Below are 23,809 nucleotides of genomic sequence, written 5' to 3'. Positions count from 1 at the left end.
CTTTTCTTGTTTTCTTTTACTGAAGTACTGAACTCTGTTTATTGTCCAGCCGGTATGCTTACCAACTTGTAAATGTTAAACAAAATATTTTCTACACTTACCAACTTGTAAATGTTAAACAAAATATTTTCTACACTTGGGATTTCTATTTCTTGCTCATTCAATTTGGGGAATCTGTTACTCTAAGAGGCCATTATAAAGCTGTCTAGATTTATTAAGAAGTTGAGCGTACTCCGCAAGACTATGCAGTTAAAGATAGAGATTGAGAAGCTCTCTCTCTCTCTCCCCCACACACAGACACTCTTCCCTATCACTCTTTCTGTTACAGTCTCTGAGAGTTTGCCTTTGCTCCTCTCGTTTTGTGTTGGCTATGGGGTTTCCCAAGCTAATGCGATGAATTCCTGATCTTACATGGGCTATTACATTTTTCCAGTTTTAGTTCTATTGTGATTACTACAGTATTGAGATTTGAGACCATCAGATGTAGCTATTCAAATAACTGTTTCCCAAGGTGCTGCGGAACTGTACTAATCTTTTGCAGGTTGTGACACACCATTATGACCATGTGTTAGGAATGGTGTGTTATTAAAATAATATGGAATTAAATGCAATCCATGATGACTATGCTCTAGTGCTAAGTGCTAACCATGGTGCATAAATAGAGGGAAATTAATGTAATGTCATGAATCCAGCTTCATCTAGGAAAATTGGCTTGAAATCAATCATTATGTTCTGGTTTTTCTTCTCTATTGGAAATGACTGGTTTTCTACTAGCTAGATTCCTCAGGAAAGATTTAAATGATAGATTGCAAGGGCTCACATGGTTTATCCTGATATTGCCCTGTTCTCCCTAAATCTAGATCCCTCATAATGGCAATTTCAGTAGCTTCCTTGCTGGTTTTCTTACTCTGATGTCTCAATGAGTTTTTAGGTTTACTGGACTACGGCAAGTAATTTGCTTAGGACTGTTTCTGACTTGTATGATAATCGCTTTATACCAGAGTGTAGTCATGTTTATTTTTTGTTTTATATTGTTAGATGTTGATATGAATCATGCATTCTGGGGTCTAACACCAGTAAGTCGACTATCTGGTCACCGCAAACTTTTCTTTTTAGCTGTTTGGATAATTGGGTTTTCATTATCTCAAAGGCAGCTATTGTGAAGGCTTGTTGGGTGGTATTTATGTTATTGCCACCACAACCCTGAGTTGATAAATTGATCCTGCAGTATTCATAAAGTTCATTACTTCTATTTTAGTGATTCTGGAATAATATCTCTTTTCCGGTTGCCATAGCACTTATCAAACATTTAATGGAATAAAGAAACTATAAAGTGGCAAGATAATAGATGAAGGCTTCAGATTTTATGATTAGCGAGTGACATTAAACCTGATCGTAAAAGCAGCATTCTAAGTGTTCTAAAAGTGTCTCCTGGTGATGTATAGAACTGGAACGAATTTCATACTAATATTTTTCTTTTCCAGCAGAGCAGTAGAGAATCAGTCTGGAAGTAAGTTTGTTTTAGATGTTTATGTGTTTATCAATGTAATTCAGTTTTAATGAGAACTATAGCCCTCTTTAGTGGTGTAACATTCTTCTGTTGGTTTACACTTTTCCTGATGCTGTAACTGATACTGCTTAAGATATTTGTTGATATGTTTTACCGCTTGTGCTATATGCTTAAAGATCCATTCTTCTTGTCTTGAAATTGATTCAAGAATTGCTAGGTATTGAAGAATGAAACTTATTATGTTCTCCAGTCAGTGTGTTGAAGGTCATTAGTAGTGTCATGAACTATAAAACAAGTAGTCCTATCATGGAAAGAACCATCGTTGAAAACTGAATTTTCTACATTCAACTTTGATCTAAACACGTATACCAAGTCTCTTTTCTTTCTTTTTTTTTCCTGAAAACCTCGAATTCAGTTATCCATCTTATGTTTGATCTTAATTTTTATCCAAAAATCTGTGGGGTATTGTTTATAAAATTGATTTTCTGAAATGCAGTCATCTTCCTGGCTTGTTCTTTTGTGACGTGAAAAATGGAACATACAACCTCAGGCTGGCCATATAGTCTGTTCTATTTCATCATTGAGCTTGGTGGTAGGTGAAATTGTCGTTGATCACCTGCATCCATCAAGCTTAATTATATATACTCTATTCCAGTAATGGAGTTATGTAAGACTCTCATTGTCGTTTCCTTTCTCCTTCTTCAGCAAGTTCACGCTGCTAATTTGGCTCAAGGTAATCATTCATTTACTAAATGTGAAATTCATTCTTTATTAAGCAAGTTATCTTATTTGACTCTTGAAACTCACTTAGCATGATACAAAATGGCCCCTCCTTTATGCATGCCCTCCTTGTACGTACAAACGAAAAATAGAAGCATGAATCCCGGTTTAATTCTATTCCATAGCATTTAAAAGAGAGTCCCTTTTAATTTGTAGTAGAAGTTGAGATTCACAGAATTTGTCCATGCATAATGTCCTTAGGAAACATTGTGATTACCTTAGTCATTATCATATATTTGTGAGCCTAATATGATTATGTAAACATGATTTCTGTCTCTTAATGCCACCAGATGCTGTGCGGAGTCGCTAGAAATATTGCCTAGCACTTTTAACTGAATAACTCCTCTTCATACCATGAAGATTTCACTTGAGTGCAAATAATTCTGTATCGAAAATAATGAATACATGACAGAAGAGTTATCTTCAGTCTAGATTAAGACTGGAGCATAAGTACAGTAAAACTAAAGTTCTCTGCTGTAATAATGATCTATAAATATCAGCCAAGATAATATTAACTGTGAATGCTCTAAACATCCAGACTTCTATCTTCGATCGGCACACGCAAATTTCAGCATTTTTTTTATATGTTTAATTTGATTTTAAGTGCTTAACGTAGACTTTACAGACATTTGGAAATGAGCAGTTTATTACGATTAGGGTACTTTTTTTTATACTTTTTGTTAATACAAACTCTTTATTCTAGTGCTGAATATCATGAATATCATAATTATTCTTTCTAGGAACCTCAAAACATTAGTTGTGCAGGAGAAAAATTAATTCCGAAAAGAGAAGAGGAAAATGCTTCCTCAGCAGCTGCGAAAGTTAATGACAAATGGTAGCCCCATTTGTCGATATAGTGCACTTGACTGGTAGGTTGACTAGGTGTTAGTGGATATCTGTTTAACTCTTACTGTTCTATCGTCAGCACTGTATCTTAGCTATTGTATTTGGTTCCTTTCATTTCACTAGGGATGTGAAAGACTCTCAAAGCTACAAAATTGGTGTGCCTATATTTCATATTTGTTGAATTGGTTGTGTTTACAGCTGTACTTTTGTGATTGCATGATATTGGACTGGGACTTCTAGATTTGTTTCCTTCATTTCACAATAATTCAAGGGCTTTTCCAAGCTGCTGCAGCTTGTAGTAATTATGACATGATTGCAACCATGACTATACCACTAATGAACTTTCAACCTCTGGTATGATTAAGGTTTAGCACTGACCATGATTCAGTGGAGGTAGACGGTGTTCGACTCTAAAGCGGTCAAGTTCCATGAGAGTTGGCACTGATTGAAACTACTCTACTAGTTTCTTTCATTTTCCATTTTTCCTTCATGAAAAAATTATTATAATTCTGCTGGTCATTGGGCAAGCTTGCAGTGCACCATGTGGCTTAATCTAAAATATCCTGCTCACTCAACATTCGGAGATCTATCATGTATCTGCATTTGAGACCACAACTAGTGTTTTTCTTGTTAAAATGTCTTGTTAGATCACTGTTTTTTCATTTTGTGTGTTGACTAATCGATGTGGAGCTGAAAGGGGAAAGAGGAAGAGGAAAAAGATGAGAAGGAAATTAAGGAGTAGGAGGCGAAGAAACAGAGCTTGGGGAGTTGTAGAGTTGGAGGGAAAAGAGATAACCAAAGAAGGGATAAATTCAAGTTCAATATTCAGAACAACAAAGGTACTTTAAAGCTAAACCGTAATAGATAGAAATCTAAAATATTCTGCAACATTACAACAAAACCTTTAAAAACACATTTGATCAAATAAATTCCTAAAGGGCATTACCTCAAGCAACTCATTTTGCATCACTAATAATCTGTAATGTGCTATGCGGCCTAGTTACTTTTATTATTATGTGCACGTTTTTTTTATTATTTGTTCATTGATGTATTTGAATGGAGGTGTGCTATATATGTGGTGGCCGCACTCCTCTCCTTTGTTTGAAAGTTGGGATATAATTGCTTCTGACACCGTAAAATAGAAAGATTCACAACTTGTGCTTATTTTATAGCATGCTGTCTCTTGATGGTTGGGTTGAATCTCTATCTGATTTGATAAATGATTCAATGGCATTGAAGGTTCTTTTGTCTGCACTAAGGAACCTCTGTTATTGTCATCTTGCTGCCATAAATAATGAAACTTTTGGATATAGTTATTGAAATAGAAATCAGTTAAGTGGAACTAGAAACTAGAGCTTAGAATTGCTATAATTGGCTAAGAGTTTACAATCTTGATCATCAATATATGGTTGATGTTGCTAGGTTTTCCATGCATTTAAATAGTTTTAGAAATTCGCTGATTTGAAATTGTTGTTATTTTTGAAGCAAAGAAAACTTTACTCACTGTTACATTTTTTAACATAAAAAACATTACAATTTAAAGCTTAATTAATAACTACCCACTAAAATCATGGTCCTAAGATTAAGCCATGACCACCAGCATGAATAACAAAAAAAATAACCAACACCAAAAAACAGGAACAACATGAAACATTCAACTAAACAACATTCATGAATCCACATTAGCAGTTCTAAACACTTCTTCTAACACTCCTCCTTGCTTTAGGAGCTGCAAACACCAAGTTTTGTCCTCAGAAATTCAAATTTGCTAACTGGCAATGGCTTGGTAAAAACATTTGCAACCTGATCTTCTGTTTTGCAGTAGACAAGAACAATAGCTCTATCTTTCTATACTTCCCTTAAGAAGAATAATTTAATATTAAAATGCTTAGTTTTCCCATGAAACACAAGATTTTGAGAGATAGCAATGGCAGCTTGGTTGTTAACAAGAATCTTCATGCTTTCCTCCTGCTCTAAGTTAAGATTGATTAAAACCTTCCTTAGCCACAAAGCTTGATTAACAGCAGCTGTTGCAGCAATAAATTCTGTTTCAACTGTGGATTGAGCTATAATTTCTTGTTTTTTTTAACTTTATAAGAAAACATCAAAACCAAGTGTGAAACAATAAGCTGAAGTGCTCTTCATATCATCAATGGAACCTCTCCAATCACTATCTGAAAAACCAACTAGCTTGAACTCTTTGCTATTTGTGTATTTAATGCCAAAATCACTTGTGCCTTTCACATATCTAATCACCCTCTTTGCAGTCTTGAGATGCCATTCACTTGCACAATGCATAAACCGAGACAAAATGCTTACAGCATTCAAAATGTCAGGCCGAGTTGCTGTGAGAAACATTAAGCAACCAATCAGGCTTTTGAAATGCCTGATCAATCTTCTCTATTCCATCTTCTTTACAAAGATTTTCCTTTGAGTTCATTAGTGTGCTCATTTCTTTACATTCTTCGAGTTTAAACTTCTTCAGAATCTCTTTGGCATATTTCTTCTAACAGATGAAGACTTCATGCTCATTCTGTTTGATTTCCATTCCAAGAAAAAAGGTCATCAATCCAAGATCTGTCATTTCAAAAAACTCCATCATCTCTTGCTTAAACTTTTTCACAATACTTGTGTTGTTTCCTGTCATAAGTAACTCATCTACATATAATGAGATGATAAGAATGTCAGCTCCATTGTGCTTGACACATAATGTTGATTCAGATAAGCTTTTGACAAATCTCAAGTTCTGTAAATGTTCATCAATCCTGCTATACCAAGCTCTTGGAGCTTGCTTCAATCCGTAAAGTGCCTTTTTAAAAAGATAAACCTTGTCTTCTTCTCTTTCCTTAACATAGCCTTCTAGTTGCTTTACATAAATCTCCTCATGCAGAAAACCATTCAAGAATGCTGACTTGACATCTAATTGGTGCACTTTTCAATTTTTTTGTGCTACAACACAAGTAACAGCCTGATGGTGTCGAGTCTAGCGACTAAAACGAAGGTATCTGAGTAGTCCATACCAAATATTTGAGCATATTCTTTGACTACGAGTTTAGCTTTATACTTGTTAATTGAGCCATCAGCATTAAGCTTGGTTCTGTACATCCATTTAACTCCAATTACTTTTCTATTTTGGGGTCGATCAACCAACTCTCATGTTTAATTCCTTTCAATCATGAATAGCTCTTCTTTCATTGCAGTAATCCAATTTTGATCCGTCTTGACCTCTTTATAATTTGTAGGTTCACACACAGTAATATTGCATCTTTGATAAACATTAAAAAGTAGTCTTGTACCTCTTATAAGACTGTCATCCACCATTTTATTCTCTCAGTCTCCAATGCTAGGAAACTTGAGCTTGTGCTCTTTTAAGATTGGATCCATCTTTTTTACATCATCCTAGTTCCACTCTTTATCTTTCATAAAGTGCACATCCCTGCTTATAATAATTTTTTCAGTTTGTGGCTAAAAAACTTTATAAGCTTTTGCAACTGAGCTGTAGCCAATAAAGATACCTGGAAGTGCTCTTTTATCTAATTTATCTTTCTTGGTCTGTGAAACATAAGTGAAGTACAAACATCCAAATATTTTAAGGAAATTCAGAGATGGTTTATAACCATACCATGCCTCAAAGGGTGTTTGATCTTTTACTACTCTTGTGGGAAGCCTGTTTTGCAAAAAAAAATAGTATTTGTTGCTTCAGCCCAAAATTGCTTTGGCATATTCTTCTCATGTAGCATAGATCGTGTCATCTCCAATATGAATCTATTTCGTCTCTCACTTACTCCATTTTGTTGTGGAGTGTATGGAACGGTTAATTGATGTTGGATGCCTGCCTCCTCATAAAAATAAGTGAATGCTTCAGAGGTGTACTTTTTGCCATTGTCTGATCTGAAAGTTTGAATTCTACAACCACTCTCATTTTCAACTCTAGCTTTAAAGTTCCAGAAGACTTGAGCCACCTCTGACTTGTACTTTAAAAAAAAGATCCAACACATACGGGTGAAATCATTAATGAATACAACATAATAAAGACTACCTTTCAGAGAAAGCGTTCTTTGTGGGCGTGCAATGTCAGTATGAATTAATTGTAACTTCTTTGATGCTCTCCATGTTGCTTTGGGAAATGGTTTCCTACTTTGCTTTTCAAACTGACATGCTTTGCAGTTTGGAATATGATCATCAAGTTCTGAAAAATCATTTACCATTTTTTTGGATTTCATCTGCAGTAGCCCCTGATGATGATAGTGCCCAAGCCTCTTATGCCATACTTCAGTGATATTTTCTTTGATTGAAAAAGCAATTTGCTCCTCCTCTAATAGATTTAGAGCAAAGCTTTTCCTTTTCATTTTTACTTTGAAAATATCTTGGCCAACTGCATCTTTAATAAAGCAATTTTTATCTTCGAACATAACTTTATAACCCTTTTCAATTAGTTGTCCAACACTTAACAAGTTTTGATCAATTTCAGAGACATATAATACATCAGAAATGAACTTTGTACCTGAACAAGTTAAAATTGCAACTGTTCTTTTTTCTTTCACAGTAATGTACTTGCCATTACCAACTCAAACCTTTGATAAGTTTGCATTGCTTAGTTTCCTAAATAGATCCTTGTCATGTGTCATGTGATTAGTACAACCACTATCTATAAGCCAACTCTCACTTGATTCGATGCCAGAGAAACATGTAGCTACGAACAGGTGATCTTCCTTCTATTGATTAGCAATCTTTGCATCTTCACCATGTTGCAAATTTTTATTTTTGTAAATAACAGCTTCATGCCCCATCTTATTACATTTAGTGCACTTAGCATCAGGTCTTCTCCAACATCTAAATGGAGGATGACCCTTCTTTTCACAGTGTTGGCAAGGTAAATAGGATTTTTTCTTATTTCATTCTTTCCTTTTGCATTGGCTGATGCAGTACTTGCCCTATTTCCTTCAAAATCTTTTTTCTTTTTTCTTTTACTTTTGGCCACATTTTGATGCTTGACTGCCAAAGCTCCTTCGATTTTTGTATTTTCCTCCATCAGTCTTCTTTGTTCTTGTGCTTGCAAAGCGTTAAGCAATTTTGCCAAGAAAATTTTTGACAGATCCTTGGTATTCTTCAAGGCAGTGATGGTTGCTTCATATCTTTCAGGTACTATAACAAGAGCTTTTTTTACAATTCTTGAGTCAGTAAATTCAGATCCAAGAAACCTTACTTTGTTTGTGATACTCAGAAGCCTATCAGAGTAATCTTTAATCGTATCGGAATCCTTCATTCTTTGAAGTTCAAATTCCCTAATCAAGTTAAAGACTTGCATCCCTTTAATTATTTCATCTCCTTCATATTCATTCTTGAGATAATCCCATATCTCTTTTGCTGACTTTAGAGGCATGATACGAGTGAAGATAGTGGATGAGACTGCAGCAAACAAACAGGCCTTTGCCTTTAATTTTCTTGTCTTCTTTTATTTTTGCACTTTAATCTGTGCCATGGTGGGATTGTTTGGAAGTGCAAGAATTTCATAGTCTTCTTCCACTGCTTCCCAAATATCCAAAGCTTTCAAGTATGTCTCCATACGTACTGGCTAAATCTAATAGTTGTCTCCATCGAATATCGCCGGAGCAATTGCGGAGAAACTGGCTTCGACTTCCATGACACGTCAATTTCACACACAAATCCCTTAAGAAGATAGCTCTGATACCAAATGTTGTTATTTTTGAAGCAAGAAAACTTTACTCATTGTTACATTTCTTAACATCAAAAACATTACAATTTAAAGCCTAATTAATAACTACCCACTAAAATCATGGTCCTAATATTAAGCCATGACCACTAGCATGAATAACAAAAAAAATAACCAACAACAAAAAACAAAAACAACATGAAACATTCAACTAAGTAACATTCATGAATCCACATTAGCAGTCTTAAACACATCTTCTAACAGAAATGAAATCAATTTTCCCAGTTCCTTTTTTTTTTCCCCACACAATCAATGTCAAAACGATCATAGATATGATCAATCGAAAACTAGTAAAACTGAAGCACAATTTATATGTATTTTGCATGTCCTTCCACAATAGAAATGATCCTTGAATGGATCAATTATTGGATACATGAAGTCCTTCATGTGTTGGTTCAATCTCAAACGCATGTAAGACTGCTAAAGTCCAAGCCCCCAATAAGGCAAAATTTTGATTAAGGGAATGATTGTCTTACACTGTTCTGCAAATCAGCGTAGGAAATTTGTAATTTTTGGAAGAACTGAACCCACTGTAAACATTTTGAGTCAAGGTGATATCTAGACACGTGTTCAAGGTTTTGGTGTGGGTTCCCATAGTGCACAAGTATAAAAGCATGCTTGATCTAGACAATCTTAGGTTCATCTTTGTATAAAAATGATTAGCTTGATTGTGTGCAAGTTGCCTGTTATGTACTCTTCTGCAAGTGAGGAGACCAGCTGTTTACAAAGTCTCCAAGCAAAATCAACCCCATACAGAGACTTTGAAAAATCAGTTGGATTTCAACTTTCTTAGCTTTGAAAGCATAATTTTGTTGGCTTAATGTGGCAATTATTGATTTATTGCTCATCTTAGTCAGCTAAGTTGGGTGGTGATTAAAGTTGAATTCTTGTCCTATCAGCCTGCTTTGTGATGCTTGACCAAAGCACTAGGTGAATGATCAAAGAAGCAAATGTTATCTGAAGAATTTTCTGAAATCTGATATTAATGCCCTTGTTAATTATATCGACCACGCATTCGAAAAAAAATCTGCATTATTTTGTATTCAAGGTATACGCATTTATCAGTTTTGAGATGTAACAGCATGCCACCACTTCATTTGCATCTTAACACAATTCTCAATCTCATTCATGAATGTTTCTATGTAGTGACTATGTGGTGGGAAGATGGATCATTTTGCACCACTGCATCAACTTCAACGGGTTTGGCAAAAGGTCACAAGTGCTTATCTCTGTCCCTTTTGCACTTCCTTTTCTTTTTATCTTATCTTTTCGTAGCAAAACATTGTATTTTCAAGCAGACAAAAGTGATTGGATTTGGATTTACAAACCTTTTTTAATTCAAACCTGTAATGAAATTCAGTACTTCATTCAAGTTCATTGACATAAATGAGCATGTGATAATACTGAGTTGTCAAAAGGAGAGTCCTTCAAGATTTTATTGCCTGCTCAAAATCTGACTAACCAGTGCTCTTGACTAAGGAGGCAAGGGAAAGTATGGCCAATCTTAACTGTGGATGATATTATTTCCCTTGTTTTTGAACCTTTTAAAGTGCATGTATCCTCCATTAATGACGTGACTTCAATAGAGAAAAAAAAAAAAAACTAAAACTAAAACTAAGAATTTCAGGTGGATGTATGGACTATAATTCACCATTTTCTTCGCGTGAAAAGGCTGTGGAAAATAAAAGTTGCCATTAGAGGATATTGTCCAAGCAAGACTTCCCATAAACGGAGTAATTCCGTTGATTTAACTCTGTTAATGCAATAATGTTAGATTCCGTCCGCTTATAAAATATTATCCACTTTAAAAATCTCTCAAAATGTCTTCTCTTTTGAAAATAAAAATTTTGTAACTTAGAGTCAAATCCTTGACTATTAACAACATCTATGGTGTTCATATATATACAAAAAATTTTCAAAAATAAAAAGGTGGGCCGTGACAAGTAGATTGATGAACAAACCAGAAGTTTAAGAGAAAAATAACAGTAAGATGATGCATAGTTCAATCTATTGATTATGATAAAGTGGGTCACCACTCACTATATTAAAAACCAATTGGTCACTTTTTTCTATAATAACTTTATCATTTGATAAAGAATAAGAAAAAAGTTGCTTAGGTATCATTTAAAATGTGTTGGATAAGAATCTAAAATCAAATTGCAGAAATTTTTACCCCCCAAAGAAAAAGAAAAGAAAAGAAAAATAAATAAATAAATATATTTATGGGGAGGGGAAGGAAAGATTGCATAAAGATGTCTATGAGATCTTTTGATTTAATATAAGATGTCGGCTCACGCGAGCATCAAACATCTTTTGACTAAACCTTCCCTTCGCATGCCTTTTTCCAACAATATTTTCTTGGCTATCTAGGAATTAATAGCTATTTTAGAGGTCATTTTCATTTTAAAAAAACTCAAATAATTTTAGATTTGGCATATTGATATTCAAATTATTTCAATTTGAGTTAACAAATTTGAGTCATTTTAGATCAAATGATCAAATTTTAAAATTAAATCAATAAATTCTTTGAAAAAAATAATTTAAATTCAATTTGTTTGGATTAATTTTTTTATGAAATTATAATTAAATTTTATAATTATAATAAAATATTACATTCATATAAAAAAAATCACTACATAATTAAACTAATAAACTAATAAATCAAAACATAATTAGATAAATTCAATATAAAATTAAATCAAATCCATACATAATAAGAATTATTCTTAAACCTAAAATCTCAAGATTTTAAATTCTTTTTTTTATCATAAAATTAATATCTCATTAGCTTTCTAATTTTTTTTAATAACTTTCATATTTGAATCAGTTTGAATTCAATTATTATTTTTTATCAAGACAAAATTTTCAAGCTCGAGATAATTTTGTCAGCTGATGTTGTTTGATACGAAAATATATAAAAAGGAAAATCTTGAGTTCACATATTATTTTGAGTGAGGAACAACATGTGAGAATGATGAAATTCTGCCATCATCAAAAGTATTGGTGAAGATCAGAAGATAGATATGGATAAAAAGAAAGAAAATCGAGTACTATTTGACATCACATTTCAAAGATTAATTATTAATGAAAAGAATTTTTGATAAAGAGAGATATCATATTAATTTGAGAAGGAAAATCTAATTAGGCTGTATTTTAATTTTAATATAGGGTTTAATATAAAAATAATATTGTATTATATATTTTTATTAGTTTGATACTTAAAAAAATAAAATTTTTAGTTTGATATTATAATTTTCATTCTATTTATCTACTTTAACATTTGAAACTAAAATTGTTAATCAACTTGTTGACGTGGTATAAAAATCCAATAGGAGATTAATATGTATTAAAAAATTCAATCAACACCATATCATCAATTGCCATATTAGTATTACAAAATTTTTTTATAAATTTCACTAAAATTAAAAAATTTTTGAAAAAAAATTTAAAAATATGAAATATTTAAGAAAATCAAATATTGAAATATTTTTTAAAAATTTAAAAAAATAAGGAAAACTTTAAAAAATTAAAAAATCTCAAAATTTTAATAAAAATAAAATATTCTAAAATTTTTAAAAATGAAAATTTTAATAATAATAAATTTTCTTAAAATTAAAAAACTTTTATAAAAAAATTTAAAAAATGAAAATAAAAAATCTATTTTTTTTAAATCTATAGTTTTTAAAAAATTGTAAAAATTTTTACAAAAATTATGAACTTTTTTATTTTATTCAATGGTACAATTTTAAAATTTTTTATTTTTTTTATATATTTTATTTTTTAAACTCTTTGAATTTTTATTAAATTTTTAAGTTTTTCTATTTTTTATTTTCCATAAATTTTAATTTTTAGAATATTTATTTTTGAAATTTTTTAATTTTTTATAATTTTCAGATTTAAAAAAAAATTAATTTTTTTTAATTTTCATAATTTTTCAAAAAATTTTAGATATTTTTTGTTTTCAATTTTTCATAATTTTATTGAATTTTTTTGAATTTTTATTAAAAGTATGAGATTTTTTAAAATTCTTAAGTTTTCATAATTTTTTTAATTTTATAATTTCTAAAAATATTTCATTGTTTAATTTTTTATAATTTTTAAAATATTTTAGATTTTTTAAATCTTTTTATAATTTAAAAAAATTAATTTTAGCCTAACAATTAATAACATGGCATTGACTAATTTTTTTTTTTATACATTTCAATGTCTTATTAATTATTTATGTTACATCAACAAGTTGATTAATGATATTAATTTGAAGTATTAAAATGAATGATCGGATAAAAGTTCAATTGCTAAAGTAACAATTTTATTTTTTAAATATCAAACTAAAAAATATATAATACATAGACTATTTTTATATTTAACCCTTTAATATAAGTGGAAGTTATCTTCATTCCCCACCACTAGTTTATAACTGTATAACATGTGACGATACAATTTTTTTTTTAGAGTTTGGGAATTTCAAATTCAATATATTATTATTTTTTATTATAATATGCATTTGTCATTGAATCAAATGTTTAAGTGCATATGAACGAAACAGTTTTTATCATTTAAATAGAATAAATTTAATAATAAATATATTATGTATGGTTTTTTTCGCAATTAAATTAGTCATACTCTATACTTTTTTAATTATGAAATGTAATATGGATTAATGAATTTTAGTTGGATTGTCACTTTAATGAATTTATGATTAGCTAAAACTAGTAATTTAAACAATGTGAACCTAAAATTTTTATTATTTTCTTTTTTTGAGATAAAATTTTTTATTATTTATGTAAACGCTATAATTAACCTTTTGTTGATAATTTGTTGAGATAATTGAGTTAATACCGATCTAATCAATACATTTATTAATTAATTTTAAATTTTCTTATCTGAAAATAAAAAATTTATTACTTATACCTAATTTTTATATAAATATTTAAATTTCTTTTATTTTAAGTTTTCTAATAAATATATCCTAAAGAATTATTTTATTAACGTATACAGAAACAACGTATGGGTGGCTATACTCGTATTCTTTCTATGTCAATGATAATTTTTTGTATTTGAGAAAGTCAGAATTTTAATTTTAATTATTAAAATTAAATGTTCAATATTTTACTATTAAACCACATAGATGTTAACAAGTCAATGATTACTTTTACTTATTTTTCATAGCGTATAAGTAAAAAATAATGTTAGGAAAAAGAAAATCATGAATAATATTATTGTCTATATAAACACAAGATCATTTGAGATATCAATAATTGAAAAATTAAAAGCTATTGAACTGTTCATTAGAATTAGGAGTGCCACAATAACTCAATCTATAAGTAATTAAGATTCAACCTGATGAATACTTAATACTCAATTCACTGTTCTGCTATAAGCTCAAAGTTCAAGTACTTCTCAAATAACAAATCAAGTTCAATTTGATTATTTTAATACTCAATTTGAGAAACACATGACCTTAGGGCTTTTCAAAATTTATAGATTATATACATATAAAACAATATTTTTCAATTTTATCGGAACCTAACTCAAATTTCGAGTCAAATTTCATGTCTCTTTTTAAATTGATGATACATATTTGAATCATTTTTAATCGTGTACTAACATATTTGAATCTTATTTAAGCAAAGCTTTAGTAATACTATATTTACTTGTTTCAATTGGATCACCTTATTATCATCAGTATCTAGCATTTCCTTTTTTAAAGGCTTTCTAAATATTATATATATATATATATATGAACGCCCACATTAAGTCAAATGCAAGAGACACATGAGCATTCAAAAAATATTTTGACCCATAGGGACCCCGTGGGATTGACCTTTCCATGACAATCTCTATCTAAATCTCTAATGTATCCTTTTTTTCTCTCTGAAAATAACCACACAAAATATCCAGTACACTAACGTGGCATGAAAATAACACGTTTGTTGCAATTTGCAAATCCAGTGTGCAACAAGACTTACGATGAAGTTGACTATTCACAAACTAGTAAAGAAGGGATCTTCAATTCATTCTGGATCACTTGTCTGGAGAATCTTTTCATAAATGCAAGTATATAATTTGGTAGCATCTTTTTTTTTTCTCTCTCTTATTTTAATTATTAATTTCATTTGTGTTCATCGATCAAACATGTGGTTTATACCGATACCATTGATTTTGAGAGAAAATAGTTCGATAGTACAAATATACAACAAGCATAGATAAATGTTGGTGTGTGTTGTTGATATGATTGGTCTAGATGATACATGCTATCTTCGCTTGTAAATTTCACATGATGATTTAAGGTTTGGATCTAAAATATGAATTTTTTTTTAAATTAAAATTTTAATTTAATTAATTTATATAATCAAATTAGAAAATAACATTTAGTTGATCTAAGATTTAAATCTCAATGCCTATTACCTTTTCTCTTATCTTCATATTATAATCTTTTTTTTATAAAAAAATATGATCTTTAGAAAAAAAAATCAGCATGGGCATTGTTCTTTTGATTCTTTGTCTAGGATTCCATTATCAATATAAATTTAAATGCAATTCATCTTTGGATCATTAAGAAATAACTCAAGTCCTCATTGCCTATTGAATAATTTAATTATATGATCATAAGCAATTTAACAAGCCTCTAGACTAGGATATGATCATATATCATCATTCATCCCTATCTTCCCATATATGCTAAAAAGCATAATGATATTTATTTTTATTGTGTAAAGCGAAAAAAAAAAGATGAAACGATTTGCCCTATAAGATATGACCATGGAGGGAAAGAAGAAACCTTTATTGGCATGCACAACTCTTCCCTCATCTAATTAGCGGCTTCATTAATTTTTGGTTATGTTTAGAGAAAAAGTTTGGTATGATTATATATATATATATATATTTATTTATCCTCTTTTTCCATTTGCCTAACTTCACCTCATTAGCAACATTGGGTCAAAGGGCCAAAAAAAACTTTCCTTGTTCATTCGTCACATCAAATTTCAAAGCCAATTATGCATGCAAGACGTACCTGTTGATGAGCTGTCCCAAATTATTGTGAGGGTACCATGCATCTCAAGTTCTTCTTACGTACAGCCATTAAGTTGTCCCTTGTCTATGCATAAATTGGTTAGATCAACAAATTTATTAAATGTACTTCGTAATCTTTTATTGTAGGGTCATATATTATTATATATTATTATATGTACTAACAATAAGATCCTCGAGACTTGTACAATTCATGACTATCTTTCTTTTTTTGACAGTTGCTAAGGCAAATATCTATATTTCTTTAAAATGATTTTTCAATCTGAAGCATTATGCAACATACAAATTCATATTTATGCATAATATATCGTGCAAATGAGAAATGTGGTTACGTACTTTATGCATTGTCATGAATTGGATGATCAGATACGATCCATATGCATCCGTCCATCATTTCAGGCCAAGAAATAAAAGATCTTATATAGTACCGACCAATAATGAAGTAATTTTCTTTTTTTTTTGGTCCCTTTTTATGTGGACTTTTCATGTTTTTGACAATACGTTACCAATCAATTTTGCTAGATTTACCTAACGTGATATTAGTGAGGTGAACCAATGTACCATATTCCTTTCAAATTTGAAATGATAATATGGTCATATATTACAAGTAAAACGTGAAATTCTACGTGGAGTAATTGTATCCTTGCAAAGTTTTAAAGCATTCAATTCAGTTTGATATAGACTAAAATATGAAACCCCAATTTCATTTATAGTAATAATTGAAATCATAGTTCTAAATTTTTCATGATATATTTTTATTGATTCAAAAGAATACCTCAATAATTGAAATTCCAAACTCCAATTTAAAAGCTCCGAGTCCAATAACTAGAATAAAAGAGATTGTTTCTCATAAAATGTGAATAAAGGAATTATATATACTATAATTTAAATATTAAATTTATTGACTATCATATTTTAAAAATGATTGCAGCTCTTAAATTTCGTCAATTTAACATTATTTACTTTGTGGGTTTGTTTTATTTTTTGGGAAAGGAGGGGTAATTGCCTTACTGGCCTAATCGGCCTATGTGAAATCTATGGACATCCAAATGGGACCCGAAAGGGGTCGTATCATTTTTTAATTCGAATATTGCATGTGTTTTTAGATCCAAATAATTCAACCTTGGCCTATATAATCAAACACTTTGTCTATGAATTTCCCAATCAAATGATTAAAATGTTCATATAATTCAAAAATTGAACCAACCATTTCATATAATACTATAGTGTTTCCAATGAATCTTATAAAGATGCATTTCACCTCTAACAAAGATTTTGAATCTTTAAAAGGAAAAAAAAAGTGTAAATTAGTGTGTTTACACTTCGATTTTCTAAAGTTCTAATCATTAAAAAAAAAAAGACAAACATTTTAAAAAGCATGTTTGATCTTTTCTATGTGTATATTAGCATGTTTATTATACAATGAATGCTTATAAAAGATTTAGGTGCAAGCTTGATTATCTACCATTGATCGTGACTGTAATGGAAGATTATAGTAAGAATTATGAATTTGGCTTATTTGCGATCCTTCGGCCAAATGTCTTGATTAAAATATCTGAATTTAATTTTTTTAAAATGTAATCCTTCATATAATATAATCACCTTTATTTTATCTTATTAAATATAATTTTCCATTACATAATTTGAATCACTGCAATAATTTAATTCATATTGGGAGCCGATAAAACTTGATTTAACAGTTGCTAAAATTTTTTTTAAAAAAATTCAAGATATGAATCTTTAATTCCACCTTGAAATTCTTAGTGCTCTCCGCTTGTACATATCTATCCGGATATGCCAAAATTATTTTTAAAAAATTTTTATTTTTAATTTTTATATTTTAATAGAATAAAATACCAAATTTATAAAAAATAAAAATTTAATTTTTATACAAACTAAAATAAAGTTTTTTATATAAAAAAATTGCAAACTAAGAAAATCTTTAAAATTTTACATACACAAAAAATTGAATTATAAATCTTTCGAATTTATTTTTTAAAATAATAATTATATAAATAAAATGAATGTCAAAATCAATAAGAGATTAGTAATTTATGATGAAATGAGCATTAAAGAAACACGTCATGATGTTGTGATAAATAGGTTGCCGTTTGAGGTATCAAATTTAAAGGAAAAACCATCTGCCGTTTAGCCGACCTTGAATTAAATAGATGCCATAACTGCTCCGAAGCATCTTTATCTTTTTCTTTTTCTTATAATTATTACTTCATTGAAATAATAAAGAAAAAAAAAAAGATGTCGACAATAATGTGACCGACAGCGAAAGCTACGAATGAAATAAGGCCACGTAATCTGATAAGGAAGGAGGCGCTCCTAGACATCCACGCGTTGAACTATTCAAGCGGACGCTGCCTTTAAAACACGTTTGTTTTTGTCAAAATTTTTCAAAAAAAAATCAAAAATAAAAAATAGAAAATAAAAGGCTGACTCATTTCTTTTTGGGAGTTAAAAAAAAAAAAAAAAGAATCTTTTATCTTTGGAATTGGAATATGGAAGTGGGTCTTTTTCTTACCTTCCATCTTGGGATTATAATTTTTATAAATAAATAATTCATTAAAAAAAATTAATGTCCCTCGAGTGTGACTCGATAGTCAACTATGATTATTGGTCACCTTTATTCTCTCATTTTCCTCTTGTTTTTTGTATGACAAAAAGGATTATGCATCTAGGGCAGCATTTGAAGTGTAATTTTTTTTATTATAATTTTATAATTATTTAATTATATTAAAAATTATATAAAAATTTATCACTTATAAATATAAATTACATATGAATTTTTTATAAATTTTATATAATTTAAATTATAATTAATTAATTATATCATAATAATTATAAATGATATATTTATGTATATATAACACAAATGCTACATTAGTTACTTGGTTCTTGTTTTTGCATAGCACATGCTATGTTATTTCATAAATTTTTTATTTTTTTTTTTGGGTATCTTTGAATGGTTATTGTGGGTGGCTTGGTCAAGAATTAGGTTAATCTTTTGTTATTAGTGGACTATCCTTGGTTTAGTACCCAAAAAAATTATAAACATTGTTTTCAAGCTCATGATGTTGATATAATTTCGTATAAATAATTAAAACAAAACCCAAATAAAGTAATTACATTTTAAAACATCATTTTGGCCAATTTTTAATTTGAGAAATATGCATAATAATAAATTTATGATTTAATTCAATTAATTTATATATTTATTTTTATGTAATATTTAATAAATTTAAAATTCAAATCTCTTTAATTCATTTTTTTTTTTTGAGACTGCAACTTCATTTGTAACAAAAAATATACATAATAATTTGCTTATGCAATTAAATTTTTTAGAGTTAAAATTACGGCATTCTGTTAATTAATTTATATTGAATGCATATGTTAAATAGATTTGTTATATTAAATACCATAAAGAAAAAAAGTTTAAATAGTAAAAAAAAATTAAATTCCATAAAAGAAAGTATAGATTTTAGTAGAAATTAAAATCATAACAAAATATCGATACATATTGTAAATGATTTTAGATTTGGAAATTAAATATATTTTTTTTTTGAAACAGAAGAAATATGATTAAATTGATACTCAAGTAAGATTCTAGCTTATCAGGTTTGGTGGATATGTATGAACTCATCAATTTGTAAGTACAATTCAGCTTTAAAAAAAAAAAATTCAGAGCGTGTGTTCTCAATAGTTCCTATATCATTGTCCAAAGCACATGATAGCTGGCCAACGTGAATCTAAAGTTCTTTTTCCCCTTTGGGATAAAACCCATAACGATGATTCAGTTCAAAGTGCCTTAGACATTATCCGAAACCCAAAAAAAATTCTATAAGAAAAATAAATAGGAATCATTATCTTATTTATCATTAGTGAAGTTTTAAATTTTATATATGAATATTGTCTAATATATCATTGGTGAAAGTGGAATTAGATGGACATATTTTTTTAATTCTGTTGTATAGAATTTAAGAACTTTATGTTTCATAAAAAAATTTAAAAATTGAAAAATAATTTGAACCATAATATTTGATTTAATTTATATCAATTTTTAATATTTGATTTAATTTGATTTCAATTCAGATACCATCAATTGTCAGTTCATGAAATGAAAAATAAAAAATATTTGAGTCAAGTAGAATTATAATTTTTTATTAGTTTTTATATAATTTTAATTTTTTATAAAATAAAATAATTTTAATATATAAATCTATGTAAATACATTAAAAGTAATAGTAAAAATATTTATTTTTTAAATAAAAAAATCAAATTGATAAAATTTAATTCAAATTAATTCAATTACAAATATATTTAATTTGATTTTGTTTCGATTTTGAAACCCCAAAATATTGTATAGTAGCTGTAATTTTTTTTCTAAAATAATCTAACTGCACCGAATATACATATACACATAAGGAAGTACAAAGGCTAGCAAGCAATAAGAGTTAATTGAATTGATAAGATGAATATTTCTTTTATAAAATCTAGGTTCGTATCCTGCTGCCAACATTTTTTTTCTTCTCAAAGGAAGCATGCATGCTCACCTATGGACTCCCACCTAGCAACTATGACCCTTTTTTATTATAGAGATTCTAGCTAGAACAACTTGCATACTAAGAACCCTAGACATAAAAAACTTGAAGAACAAAGCCTCTTTAATTTCAAACTCACTCTCTTTATTGTTGCCCAAGTTTCAAAACTAATAGAAAGACTAACACTGTACCAAAATCGACTCTTAAAATATTTGATTAAAACATTGGCTTTAAAAACTTGTACTTGATTAAAGGTAATCAGAATTGTAGTGGGGATGAATTTGAAACATTTAATTCATGTCGAATTTTAACTATTCCCCCCTATAAGAAAACATGATACTACTTGCCAATAACAAAAACTGTAGCCATGTGATACAATATAAAAGCACAGTTTCCATTGTCAAACAAACACTATTGATCTTTAGCTAGGCTATATATAAATAAGCCAAAAATCAACCTTGAACGAGCTTGTTTATGAATTTTTTATAGAGCTCGAGTTGTATAATTTTGACCCTAATTTATTTAAAAATTCAATTATAGTAACAGTTAAACATTCGATTCAAAGTTAAATATATGTTATCTATTGAAAGAGTGAATTTGAACCCTCCTCCATCAAAATAAATACATAAAGAATTCAATTTTTTTGGTAAAGACAAACGATAATAACAGCTTAAGCTACACAAGCATCTAGGCCTTGCTTTACCCGTGATATCTTTCTGCAAATATTTAACTCAAGAAGTAAAGGTGGTGAAAGAAGTTTAAAATAAATCAAAAGAGAAATAATTGGAGTAGAGTTGTAGTTCAGATAAAATATAACTGCTCCAATTAAGCATATAAATTAACTTGTGTTCAATAATTGCTATTAAGCTTGTTTTGTAAATGAGCTAAACTCAAGCACTTAGGATAGGAGACTAGAGTCTTTTTAATTACTTTAAGGGCTCAACAGGGGAAATATTGTGATTGGGATCAAGAGTACTCAATTATTATATGGTTAATTAGAACTTGATTTTGAAGATTTCAAATTCAAATCTCTTAGATAAGATAAAAATGATAAGATTTATAAAATAAAATAAGTTCATATTTAATTACGAAATCAAAGATCCGACAAGTTATGTATACATATAAAAACACGATAAAAATATCAAACCTAATTAATAATATTATAATTTTTTGTAAAAAATATTTGCATTCGTCATTAAATTAAATATTCAGATGCAAAATTATTCACTTTTAAAAAGAGATTATTATCAACTATTAATATGATTACGATTTTCTCCAAATATGAAGGGAAGGCTTGGTGTTTGATTAGACAGCGAAATCGTGACTCATGATGCTATGCATTGCATTATTCTAGTCTATCAAGTTGGCTTACAAGTTTTTTCTTTTTTTGACGAAGATTGAAGTGAATATGTTTGCGGATTGTTGTCGGAAATACAATGTAAAAAGGAAACGAGAAATATATACAAGGATATAGATTGATGGAAAAAAGATGTCGGGGTGTCTATCAGATGGAATATTGTAAAGTAAATTACATTGTATCTTCATGATTTTTATGCAATAGTTATTGTTCATATGTAATTTTTAAAATTAATTAAGTTTTTGAGTTTATAATCTTTTAAAATTGTTAAAATAATATTATCATATATCTAATAAATATCTAAATTTTTTTTAATCTTATATATATTTAACATGAATTAAGATTTTTTTCTTATTACTCTTTTCAAATTTATCATGCGATAAATTTTTTTTTATCTTCGTTACCTTAGTCTCATATTGATGCTTTACATGTCCATGTAACCAAAATAGATGGCCCCGAGCACTTGCTCCCACATGATAAAAAAAATGTAAGCTTGTTTAATTTTTTGGGCTAAATTCATGTTATATGACACTAATATGATATATTTTATTTTTTTAACAATTATAAATGGAATGGAAATATTTAAAATATTTTTAGAAGGTAGTGAATCAAAAATTGGGTTTTATAAAAAATTAGAATGAAAATAAAATAACATACAAGGATCGCATATGATTGATGATTTTAGCCAATATTATATAAATTATATATCAAAGAAATAAATTGAAAAAAAAAAAAAAAGAAAGCTTGAGAACACCAAATTTGAAAGGATTAAGAGTCAATGATACACTAGTAAACCATAAGTCAATACATGAATGTTCTTTAAGAAAAAATATGAAACACTTCCTTTTTTAGTCAAAATCTATGGGACATTGAATTTGCTATTTCACCCTTGACCCTTCACCCATTTTACATGGTAAGAAAATGCTATAAATCTATAATTAACTTTAGGACATAGAGACTTAGAAATCAAGGGTTTCCTTCCCCGGCAGTGCTAATTTTTTTAAGCTTAATTTTGCTACATACACCATGAACTCTTATTCAAACCCCACTCTCTCAATTATATACAAAGGTAGGTCCTATGGAGAATCAAACCTGATATTTAATGTATTGTCAAATTTTTTTAATCAAAATGAATTAATCATTGCAATGTCCTCTCATATTTTTTATTAGAAAAATGGGAAGTACCCTTTTTTAATAAGAGCTTAAGTCAATAATTATGCCACTTAATAGTATAACAAGACATCTCAACGGTTTAGATGAGAAAATTTAGAAACCTCAAATTTAAAAATAAAAATAAAAATAATTAGACAATTTATTATGAGATAATCAAGAAAAATTTATCTCTGTTTTTTATAATTCAAGCTTAAAGCAATCACTTAGAAATAAAATGACCTATCACATGAAAAACTCATAAAAATAACACAAAGAAGAGCAAAATAAATTTAGGTTTTAATATTACATTAAACATTGAATTAAGATTAATTGATAATAAATAAAAATGTCAATTTAAATATAAGATCATAACATATGCATGACATCACTTAAAAATCATCATATTTTAATAATATCACAAAAAATAAAATTGAAGTTGAAGTTTTAATAAGAAAAAAAAATAGTAAAGAAACAATGATGTAATATGTGAATTCAATTAATAAATCACAAATAGCATTTTATGACTACTTTGTTCTAGACCCTTTAGTTCGTGGAAATCGAATTCGATTCTTTCTGACAAAGCATTTAAGGCATAGCAAATGAGAATAATTGAATGAAGATAAGGATTCTAATTTTTTCTTCCAGAAGACAATTCAAAACGAAAGAGCTTCTTCTTGGTGAGTGAAGTGAGGAAAATCTTAAACATTCTAGCCTATTAAAATAATATGCATATAGAAAATTTGAATGGATAAGTTTCCCAAACCGGTCTTATTTGATGTGACAATTTCATTTAGATGCGTTTCATGTTTCATGAATCGTTGTACTAGGATGAAATCTTAGTTTGTAAT

At 28.8% G+C, this 23,809-nt stretch overlaps 1 protein-coding gene across 1 annotated transcript; it reads right to left on the bottom strand.

The window, feature by feature from the left end:
- Nucleotides 1-4,805: 4,805 nt before the first annotated feature.
- On the bottom strand, nt 4,806-8,519 carry LOC149511618 (uncharacterized). The gene is made up of 6 exons (XM_089754355.1): nt 7,838-8,519; nt 6,922-7,640; nt 5,648-6,014; nt 5,248-5,481; nt 5,045-5,163; nt 4,806-4,865 (listed from the first exon to the last, which is right to left on the bottom strand). The coding sequence occupies exons 1-6, from the start codon at nt 8,517-8,519 to the stop codon at nt 4,806-4,808; spliced, it is 2,181 nt and encodes a 726-aa protein (XP_089610481.1).
- Between the last annotated feature and the right edge of the window lie 15,290 nt (nt 8,520-23,809).

Source organism: Durio zibethinus, chromosome 25 (genome assembly GCF_047325235.1).
Source record: "Durio zibethinus cultivar Kanyao isolate XHJ-2024 chromosome 25, ASM4732523v1, whole genome shotgun sequence".
Lineage (NCBI taxonomy): Eukaryota > Viridiplantae > Streptophyta > Magnoliopsida > Malvales > Malvaceae > Durio > Durio zibethinus.
The sequence above is the reverse complement of the archived record's forward strand: the minus strand, read 5'-3'. Positions and strand labels throughout refer to the sequence as shown.

Coding starts and splice junctions, on each gene's coding strand:
- LOC149511618 (XM_089754355.1), bottom strand. CDS start 8,519: ATGCCTCTAAAGTCAGCAAAAGAGATATGGGATTATCTCAAGAATGAA. Junction 6,015..6,921: donor ACACTCCACAACAAAATGGA/GTAAGTGAGAGA, acceptor CTGCATGAGGAG/ATTTATGTAAAGCAACTAGA. Junction 4,866..5,044: donor TTGCTATCTCTCAAAATCTT/GTGTTTCATGGG, acceptor TGGTGTTTGCAG/CTCCTAAAGCAAGGAGGAGT.